The 12003-nt window shown below is 29.6% G+C and overlaps 1 protein-coding gene across 1 annotated transcript in view; it reads right to left on the reverse strand.

Annotated features, from left to right (window-relative positions):
• Nucleotides 1–12003, reverse strand: part of LOC111630090 (putative E3 ubiquitin-protein ligase UBR7) — a 55727-nt gene that overhangs the window by 39477 nt on the left and 4247 nt on the right. The window contains exons 2-3 of the mRNA XM_023374110.1: nucleotides 9828–9888; nucleotides 9663–9758 (exon numbers count right to left, since the gene is read on the reverse strand). Coding sequence (XP_023229878.1) covers nucleotides 9663–9758; nucleotides 9828–9888 — 157 coding nt within the window. The remainder of the gene's footprint in view (nucleotides 1–9662; nucleotides 9759–9827; nucleotides 9889–12003) is intronic.

The following is a 12003-nucleotide window of genomic DNA, read 5'->3' on the forward strand; positions in this document are numbered from 1 at the left end:
TACAGTACATGCATTCGTAAATTTAGATTACTTTTTTCTGTACTCTATTAAAAACTAAAATTTATTTGTTTGTAAGCTTAAAATAGATTCTTATTAACCATTTATTATTAAAAATGCATTAATAAATAAAATACAGAACTGGGAATAGTAATTTATAGTTTAGTCTAGTGACAAGCAGATTCGGAGACAAGTAAATTCGACTTACGTCGTTTTTCGACTTAAGTCGTTTTCCTGGAACCAATTACCAACGTAAGGCGAGGTATACCTGTATTGTCTCTCTTATAGAATCTCTTCATTTTATGTTGCTTTGTAATACTCTTTACGTGTCGTAATTTATAATAATTCTTTACATACAACATCAGTTATATATGTACAGTACATATGTATATTCATTAAATAATTATTTTTTTATTAACTTTTTCAAAAATATCATTTATAATCAATGGTAACATAAAAGGAAACATTATAATTTAAAATAATGCAAAACAAATTAATGATCTTAAAAAAATTGGTTTATAGTGTTTAATTGATTGCTTGGATAAATGTGGCATTCTGTGAGGGTAAAACTTTGACAATCATATATAGCTTAAAAAGTTTGATTTTTTGAAATTTTAGATTTTTTTGTGTAATCGCCGGAAAATTCCAAAATTTTTCATTAGCTAGAAGAGTAACCTGATCCCACTGAGATACATAATCAAAAGTAAAATATTGTAATGCCAAATTCATTAACTTCATTTTTCATTGTAACTGATTCAATATTCAGCAATTCAATTACAGTAGAAGTTCATTAATCCAGCATCTACAAAACCAGAATAGTGCTAGATTATCAAATGTTTAGATTTTCACAAAATTCAGTAATTTATTTGAGATTGAACATGGCATACATTGCTGTATATTTTGTACCATACCAACACATTCTGTTGTATGCTTCCAATTTGTTTATGTGTACGCTTTATTCAGTCTGAAGACAATACATTGACTATACTATGTTAAGATTAACTGAAAAATCTGCAAAAATGTTAACAAGCATGTTATTACACAAAATCAACAATCCTAATGATTCATGTGCATACAAATATATCATTTATTTTCCAGAAATACTGTATACATATGATTCACAAAAGCTACACATTATCAGAAAATGGCACAGACTTCTAGTACTTTTTCAAAATTTAAAGTATACTGTATGTTTTCAAATGTTACTTATGTTCAGCACATTATCTGGATTTTTTTTTTTATGAATTACAGAACAATTCTTTAATGAAATTAAAAATTAATATATATAAAGTTGACCTTCATTTGCTTAACTTCATCCTTATTCGTATAAAATTGCTGCAAGCTTGAAAAAAAAACAATAAAATTGCAGTCTTGCGTAATATTCGAAGTACTTACAGATGCAGACTAGATCTAATCAGGTCCAGTCTTCATCTATACCAAAATCAAGAGTCTACTTAATCACAAATATTCGTAATTTTGTGTATTAACAGTGCTATGGATTAAACACATTCTTACATATAATTTATGTTTATACTCGAAAAATACTCCACTTTATTATTAAAGCTTTTTTTACGTTCGCGGCTATAATAAAGAATATTAAAAAAAAGAATTATAAAGTTTTGCTTTTGTTTAACGGTAGAATAGCCTACATATGCGAATACTGTACATTACGATTTTTATATTCATGATAACAGAGAAATTTTGTTGTTGTTATCGAAACCGTGTTGTTATTTATGTTTGTATACTGGCACAAGGAAGTCACCTTCTTTATCGACACTTGGCAAGTTTTCAATCTTTATTCAGTTAGGTAACTGAATAAAAATTGAAAACTTGCCAAGTGTCGATAAAGAAGGTGACTTCATTGTGCCAGTATACAAACAGAAAAATTATTTATTGTAACATGGTTTAAACTTCAGGTTCAGATTTTTATTTATTTTAAATATATGGTATTCACATTAAACTAGCAGTGTCTTTTCCCTGTGTATAATATTTATTTTGGTAATAACAAAGTTATAGCGGTCATCTAACAGCTTCCAGGAAAAATATTTGAATTAAAATAGCGTGACTTCCTGTGCAAACAGGAAGTTCTTGTATAGTTAAACTAAGCTTACCGTCCCTATTCTTTCCATACTTTGGCTCCATTTACACTTATCCGACTCGTTTTCGAGAGTAAGTAAACACAGATAATAAGAGTTTAAAAGTCTACAATTTTCTATAAATTGCAGTAAATAACGTCTCAAATAAAACTTAGTTGGGAAATATGTTTTGATTAATTTCAAGTGATTATGAATTAATCAGTTGAGAACCCGAAACATTAAAACACTATGCGTTTTTTCTTTATCTGCATGCGAATTATATTCTGCAACATATTCTAAAATGTGTAAATAATTTAATAAAAAAATGCACAACGTCGGAAATTTTGAATGTAGTTAAATAAACAAGTGAAAAGTATTTAGATATTGAGAGTATAGATAATAATATTTGAAAAGATTTTAATTATATTTCACAATATACAACTTTAAATTATAACTTGAATAATTTAATACGAATTTTTAATATTTTATAAATTTACAATAAAATATAAAATAATGTGCATACGTGCACAAGGAAAATAATGTTAACCNAATTTCTTTGTGGTTTTTAATTGTAAAAGTGTCAGAAACCTAAAATGAAAGGCTGACACTTGATCTTTTTTAACCTTGTGAAATTTTTACCAATTTTTACCTGTGTATAAGATTTCTTCAAAACATTTTTTTAAGACTGTTACTTCAGTGGTAGTGTATAAGGGATGAAGATGGACTCAAAAGTTATTTTTGACTTTTTGTACATAGTCTAAACTTCAAATTATGAAGAAAATACATCCTGAGTAATCAAAAATTATTAAAAAAATAATTTTTAATGACACAATAAACACGATTATTATTTTAAAAAAAATTTTAGGCTTAACATTGACAAAAATTCAACATGGTGTCACAGGCAACAGACAAAAATTTCAACATCGGATAGGTTAAATTTCATATACATATTACAAATGCTTGATGTGGATGCAGTTGATAACAGATGTCTGGGCAAAACTGGACTATCATCTTGACAAGTCCTAGCATATCAATTCCACAACAAGGTGTTATGGCATTAGGGACTAATACACAGATTTTGCCTCCAATGCCACAAAACATGAATAGCAAGAAGCATTTGAAAGATTAAGATTAGCTGTAACTATAACTCATTTTAGACCATTATGACCACAAAGTGCCAATCAAATCACACACTGACACAAATGGCTATAACCTGACCACAATTCTGGATCAGTTTCAGAGAGACTGACTTGTAGTAATAGCCTATGCCAATTGTATATTAACAAAGTAAGAAAACTCAACAAAAGAAAGGAGATGCTTGGCAATCATTTGGTCCATTAGGAAGTTTTGGGAATATGCTTACAAGTGTCCATTTCAGTGGTAATCAATTGCCATCCTATGCTAACTTAAAAATCTTTGAGATTCCTCCTTTTTGTTTCATAGACCCTGCAGCCACAGAAATAATCATATGCAATCAGCCAGATAAAATAAAGTTTAAATTCTATTTTTGGATCATTGAATTACCAGGAACATTTTCATATACTTGCAAATGCAGGATTACAAAATTTAAAGAATTATTTCTTAAATACTGTGATGATGATTATTTCTTAAGTCCAGCTGCAAACATCTTGGACTAAAAAAGAAAAAATAATACAAACATCTAAGGAGATAATTAGTATAACCATCTCCACTGACTGGCAACATTACCAACAAATAGATCCAATGATTGAACAGATTATGAATGATACCGATAATCATCAACATTTTTGTATATTAAACAGTATCTTAACAAGCAGATTTACAATCCCTTGGGACCACCTAGTATCTCATAACATACAATCCTTAAGGAGGGAGAGTCCAAAAGATTATCATGACAATCCAATAGTTGACTACTTTAGATATGCCCACACAACACATATCAAAGAATCATCATTGGAAAGGAATGAATCAGTACATAAAGTGATACATCTGAGCTTGTATGAAATGTCAATGTCAGAAATATCTATCTCAAGTAGTTTATACCAATTCCACCCCAAGAGAACATTGGTATTGATTTCTTGGGGCATTTTTCTAATTTGCTTGTCAGAAATCAATGGATCATGGATGATCTGGGCATTTCATCATCACCCAGACTACAATCAACCAAATGTCATGCGGATCATAAAAATTAGAAGGGTTGTGTATGGAACACAATTGCAATTGTTTAAGGCATGATCAGTCTTTGCATTATTAGAGAAAGAATAAGATGTAAATTAATGAAGCCTTGATAGTTTTCATATTCAAAGTCGATATCTATCAGTTCAAAAGGAAGCGCACTCAAAGTATTCATGTAGGAGTTGAAACACTGTTTTCTTACACACATTATATAATCTGTATCATTCAGCATTAGTCATTTTGGGCTTTTCTGATTCCTTTAAAATTTTTTATTCCAATAATATACATGCCTTACATTTCTGTTCATATTTCCTTTGCAATTTCTTTGACATTATGAATATTTCCTTCAACTTGCAGTTAAGCTGATAAGTATCATCTTAACTTTAAAAATTCTATTTTATCAGTTACTAGCTTACCCATCGCACATTGCTGCGATCTCAGAAGAAAGGAAATTCAAGCAAACTCGTTATGATAAAATTCAATTTACATTTTATTATTTTTATTGAAACTTATTATTATTATTAATTTCCATCGGGAAAACATTTCAAAGTGTCGTTTCAATTCTATTTATTTATTGGAGCGCTTGTGGATACACGATATTTTTTGTTTTTCCGTCTGGTGCGTACACGAATAAATCGGAAGATTTTTCGACGTGTGAGCCGGCCACATACAGTTGTCCATGCGAGAAGCACGGATTCTCCAAATTTAGCCCACACGCACGCGTCGATTGTCAGAAGCGCAATATTCCCCATTTTTATATATATTTTTAAATCCTTTATAATTTTAATTATTTAATTGCTCCTTCCTCTCTTCCTTGGCATGTTGTGAAATTTCTGATAGTTGGATAATAAACCGTTTTATTGTAATTTGTCTTTTTAAATTATTAGATGATATTAAAATTTGGAAAAGGGGATCCCTAGATCGGTAAAATAGGCGAATTTCCTTCTACAACTTCGGTTGTTGTTCGGTATACAGTTAAAGTTTTAACAAAGTTCGAGCGAATACGTAATTAGCAAAAAAAAAGTTGAAATTAAGTGATTAAACAAACATTATTATGAATATCGTAAATAACAGTTCACAAATGCATATATAGAAATATTTTTTGAAGGGGGAAATGGTCTTCACAATTTGAAATCGATCGGACACACTGTGCTCGAATGCTCGTGTAAACGCGCGCCATCTATCGTAGGATAAATGTACTATGCCAAAAACCTTCGCGGGAGTGTATTAAAAATCTTTCCAAAGTTTTATGGCAATCGTACTATGCCACAAACCTTCGCTGGAGTATATTAAACAACTTCCCAAAGTTTCACGCCAATCGGATAAACGGTATGGTAATGCATGAAGGACAGATACACACACACATTCATTTTTATATATATAGATTATTGCTAAATAATATTGTAAAGCCTGTCATTCTGTACAAATCAACACTAATTTCAACATTCTATCTCTTTTGTGATCCAAAGTTTCACTGCCTAAACCTTGCATGGCATTGCCATTTTCAATGTTCATGTGCAACCGCTACCCCTCCCCATACAGCCCCACTATCCAACATTTTAAATAGACAAACCTATCCAACAAAATTTAAATTGTTATATCTTGTAACTATAAATGATGATCTAAGTGTGACAATATCTTGCCATTCTTTTGGTTGCTCCAGATTTCAAAGACCCCCCAATACCGAACCAAATTTAAAGACATTCAGATCAAAAAGAAGTGAGCAATAGATGGATTAGGTAGTACTTGCAATTCCCTGACTTTTTCTGCTAAAATCTTATTTCCTGACTTTCCAGGTCTGTATGGACCCTGTAGATCAAGATTAAAACTTTTCAACAAAATGTTTTGTATAAAGATGTTTATACTCAGGAAAAGTAGTTCCTTGTGGACATGATTATACAAGTTTTAGTATGCTTAAACCTGTTGGGCACGCAAACACCAATACTTGATCAAGAGGCAAACATTTTCTTGTGTGCATGCACTTCTAACTGAATAGATGCTTTCTATATATAGCTTATAATTGCGTGTGTAATTGATATAAAGATAGATGTAGAAATGTTAATTGTTTTAATTGAAGAAAAATGTTCTTTATATGATTTTATGTAGAAAAATCATCATAGTAAAAATGCCATTGACAAACTTTGGGGGGAATTAATTAAATAAAAAAATATATATCTTACCTTAATATAATATACAATATTTCTTCTAACATAATTCTCTTCCATAGTTTGGTGTCTTATTTTTATTTTATCAATTTATTAAAACAATCAAATGTTACTTGGTTCTTTATGAAATACTTGTCTTTTCTTTTCAATAAATTTATTTTTTAATGTCCTTATATTTATAAGGTTATCCCAAAAGTTTAGGTAAAATGATTTTTCATGAAAAACTTTTGAAATACTGAACATTTGATTGATTTAATAAGACAAATGAGGTCACAATGCATCATAATACATATCATTAAAATAATAAATTAAAAAATTTAATAGTTATTAAATTGCTTAGAATAGAATATAATAGAAATTTTGTTAGATTTTGCTGTCCAAAAAGTTTAGATAGTAATAATATTTTATTTGTTTCTAAGCAAATTACTACACAAATTCATAATGAATGACATCAGTTATGACTAACAATAAAATCTAGTAAAATCACATTTTTATAATGGTTATTTTTGGAATTAACAAAGAAATAATGAAAAAAAATCAAGATGCTCAAAAGATAATCAATTTTCTTCAGAAATAACTGATATTTGGAGAGTGAAAGCAAGTGGACATTCAGTAATTGAAATTTCAAGCAAAATAGGTCAGGAATATATAAAGTTTTCGCAAGAAATGAAAATTTTAAACAAGCAACACGTTCAAATCAACCTAAAGTATCATTGCCTACAGATGAAAGACTGGTATCTAGACAAAATTTATCAGTTAGACATGTTTTAAGAGAGTCTAACTTAAATATTTGTAAAAATACTGTGCACAGAATATGTAAACATCCTTACATTAAACCAGTGTTTTTCAACCTGTGGGTCGCGACCCCCAAAGGGGTCGCGAAGCCTTACACGGGGGGGTCGCGGATAAAAGAAAAAGACAAGTGTTTGCAGGTCCTACACTACATTAAAAAAAACTACAATTTCAGCGAGAATTACGGCCCACCCCAGAAAATGATAGTGGAAAAAGTGTTGAGCTGATCTGCAAAAAGAAATAAAAAGTAGAAATGTAGAAGCTGAAAATTCTGATCCTAAACAAAAAAAAAAGGTCAACATCTTCCTGTGCCGAATGTTATAATTAAAGGAAGTTTCATACTTTGTGTGTGTTAAGTTATTGTCGATTTTTCTGAAATTTTCACTTTAATCAACAATAATTTGTCTCAACAGAGAGAAAATTAAATACATAGTTTTTAAAATCACTGATATAGTTTTAATATGGCCCTAGGGGGGTCGCCAGAATTTTTTAACTTGTAAAGGGGTCGCTATTCAAGAAGGTTGAAAAACACTGCATTAAACTAACAAGAATGTGTAAAAAAACAACATCTCAAACCTGAACATCTTAAAGCAAGACTGAAATGGGCCAAAAGCTACATGAAGTAGAAAGATGAATGGTTAAGTACCTTCTTCAGTAATGAAAAAAAAATGGAACTTAATGGTTCTGATGGCTGAAATTACTACTGGCATAATCTGAGAAAAGAAGACAGTGTTTTACAGTAAACAAAGTGGTGGCTCTCTAATGGTGTGGAAAGCATTTGGATTCAATAGAATTTCCAGTCTAGCATTTATTTTTGGATGTCAGACTTCAAAACATTAAGACATTTTAGATCATCATCATCTTCCTATAGCAGAAATGACAGGTGGTCCAAATTGGACATTTCAACAGGACAACACTCCCATTCATTGTTCAAATTCAACCAAACAATTGCTTCAGAATCAAAATGTGAATGTTATGAAATGGCCTGCAACAGGTTCTGACCTAAACCAATACAAAACTTATGGAGAATCATGGCAAGACAGGTGTATGCAGGTGTTTGTCAGTTTTCCAATGTTACAGAACTTAAATGTGCAATTGAGGATTCATGATATAATTTGAAACCAGAATTGCTACAAACCCTTGTGAATTCAATGCCAAACTTGTGCTTGATGTTATTAAAAATAATGGAAGCACAATTAGCCATTAAAAAATTTTTTCAATGATTTTTGAAATTTACCTAAACTTTTGGACAACAATGTTTAGCAAAATTTCTTTTTTTGTAAGAATCTTAATAACTATTAAATTGTTAAATTTATATCTTGTATTTCTCTTCAAATTAAGATATGTATATTTATGCACTATATTACATTATATATAATACAGTCACTCATTAATATAAACTGCTAGGGGAACAGTAGTTAGTTCACTTTATCGAAAATTTGTATTAATGATTTTCGGGTCATCTTATAATTTATGGAGTTTAGGATTAACAGGCAATTAAAATCTCTAAATTATAATATTTGAATTAATTTACAAAAATACATTTCCTATAACGGAAATTCCTATAACGTAGAGAAAAAATTTTACAAAAATACATTAATGATCTAAAAGATTTTCAAATCAAACAAAACGAGGAGGAGACAATATTTGACATTTAAGTGTAGAGCAGTATTTTAGAGTGGTTAAACAGAACAAAGCTAAAAGAAATCTGATTTTTTTTTTCTATTGACGATTGTTTGAAAAAGTACAAAATATTTTTTGGTGTCGAAAGAATAAAAAAAGGAGTAAATTTGGCACAAAGTAGCCAAACCTGGGATCACTGTATGCACCCTGATATGCAAAGTTGCATGTGTTTGCATGGGACCACATCCATTCCATTTAAAGGGGTGAGCATCCTTAAACTAACTATTATTTTCTGAGTACAGAAGAATGATCCAATAAAACCAGATATTTGAATTGCTCTACAAATTGGAGGTTAAACCCATCTTTGCTTACTAGGAGAAAAATCTATTCTACTCAAAATGGAACATTTATTACAATACCACTTTGCTTTTTACACTTTTCAATGTAAATAATAAAATCATTATTGGAAACGGGTTATTTCTTGGGGGCTGTGAAGGTAACTTACAGTTCAATTTAAAGAATTCTGGTAAAATTTTTGTTTCCTTTATCTCATGAAGATTAATGTTGTCACAATGGTATTTTGCCAGGGCAATGGCAAAATCCACTTAATGCAAGAATTCTCTTTATCATTTAAAGATAAGTCAATCATATATGAATTTTTAAAATTTTTAATAAGTGAAATAAAAGATTAAAATTACAAAAAAATTTTNTTATACTTCTACATTAAAAAAAAATTCTATTTTATTAACTTCAAATTACTAAATTTCATAAATTTTTCTTAACTTTATAATAGACTATATAAATTTTTGTTATAGTTCTACAATAAAATAAATAGAATAAGTTGATTTAAACATACATCATCTTCAGGATCTGGATAAGGCCTAGCACAAATGCAGTATTTGCCACAAAAGTTCTGATTATATTTGTTATTAATATTTGTTGGCTCTTTATCCTTTGAAAAGAGTAAGAAGTTAGACATGTTTAAATTTATTTATATTCAAATTAAAAAAGAAATGCTTACTGGATACAGACGACAACGGCTATTTGGAAATCTACTGTTGCCACAATCACAACGAAATTTCCTGTTGAAATAAAATCATTAGTAACTTGAGATTTAATATAAATAAAAAAGGCAACATAATATAGAAATTATCACTGATAAAAAAACAATATTTTAAAATTTTCCCAATTTTTTCCTCAAATCAAACTACTAAAAACAAATGTTTGAAATTTATTCTCAGTTCTACTACTCTATAATTTCTAAAAACTTTTTTGCATAAATAGCCTATAATATTAAAGTTATTTTAATCATCATATACAAGTTACCATATTTACTCGCATATAAGACGAGGTTTTTATTCATTTTTCACTGCTTCAAAAACCTAAGCCGTCCTATATACACGAGCAAAGGATTCTTTGTGCTTTTTGCAATAATTTTTGTGAACTGTATATAGTTCATGCTGCCATTATAGCAGGGTGCTATTGAGGTCAAGGTGAATATTACTTTCAAAGAGATGATACGAAAGTAGCTGGTCACTTAGCAATGATTATAAATGTAGTTATTTCATAGTTGTTGATTGGTATTTTTAATGAATCACATTGCACATTCTGAATCATTAAAAATAAACTTTTTTTAGTTATGTGCATTATAATCTGTTGGTTTTGCTATGTGGGTATCATGTGCATGGAAAAGCATTTCTCAAGAGCTGATAACAAAGTCATTCAGGAAATACTGCATTTCATATTAACTCAACAAATCAGAGAACAATGCTTTGTGGAGTGAGAGTGAAAAAGAGGAAAATTGTAACAAAGCTTTGGAGGGCAAGTCCAAGTAGACAAAAGGTGATAGCATCAAGAAAACATGATTGTTTACCTTAATATGTGCATTTGATATTTTATTTGTGATTAAATGAATTAAATTAGTATTGTATTAAGAAATATAATTTTCTTTATTTTGATCTTTAAAGTCACACCTTGTCCTATATGCAAGATCGTTTTATATGCAAGTAAATAAGATATTTAAAAAAAAACAATAGAAAAATTTGGAAAGACTGAAAACATTTGAAGAAAGAAAATAGTAGATTAAGTAAACTACAGCAATATATCAAATTTAAAAAATTATTATTTTAAGTTGAAATTATACTCTATTTTGTTATTATGTAAAGTAATATCTTAAAAATACAGGTGGTACCTCAGGATATGAACGCCCCGGCATACGAAATTTTCAGGATACGACATGAAATTCGAACATATTTTTGCTCCACGATACGAACAAAAACTCACCATACGATGTTACGTTAGTTTGCAGTGCCATTTTTTTATTCACTTCTGTTCATTGGTCTCAGTCCGCGTGTTTGCTTTATCATGGAAGGATCTCGCTCAATAAAGGAAATCTTGAAAGTGACTGATTTTATCAGAAACATCCCGAAAAGATTCATACTGGCCATATTGCTGCTCGTAAAATGTTTCTAAAATGACTTAGGCAAATGTCATTATTATGACATTTGCCTAAGTCATTTTAGAAACATTTTAAAAAGTAGGCAAAGCCAAACCTCTTTGGATAGATATTTTACCAAGCGACCNTTAATATTATTTTTACGTGTTTTAGCTGGCAACACTCATCCGACCATGAAAAGGAGCCAGTATTTAAACGAAGCTTAATTTTCTAATTTTTAACGATACAATAGTGACGATTATTATTTTAAAAAACTTTTGTTAGGCTTAACATCAATGAAAATTCAACGCGAAGTAGGTTAATAGCGATATACTAATATACTAATTACATGGGAAATAATAATATACTACACTAATAATGGATTTTTTCATACTTTTCGGTTATCCGCCTTTTCAATTATCCGACCAACCCCAGTCCGCAATTGAGTCGGATAATCGAGGCTCTACTCTGTATATATGTTACAGTCAAAACCCGTTTTTAGTTAGAACGCGTTTTAACTAGTTGAAACTAGTTTATACTGAATGTTTTTGTTACAACCCGTTTTGTCTAGCTAAAACTAGTTTTAACTCAAATTCATTTTTGACTAGCAGTAAAATCTAGTTTTAACTAGACAAAACGGGTTTTGTCTAGTTAATTTACTGCTGTACATGTTTTGATTTTAGATAAAACTAGTTTTAACTTTTAACATTAGTTAAAACTAATTTTAGCTACATAAATATGTTTGGGGGAAATAAAGTTATGT

The sequence above is a fragment of the Centruroides sculpturatus genome, unplaced genomic scaffold (assembly GCF_000671375.1).
Source record: "Centruroides sculpturatus isolate CEXI.00-Female unplaced genomic scaffold, Cexi_2.0 scaffold625, whole genome shotgun sequence".
In the NCBI taxonomy this organism is placed as follows: domain Eukaryota; kingdom Metazoa; phylum Arthropoda; class Arachnida; order Scorpiones; family Buthidae; genus Centruroides; species Centruroides sculpturatus.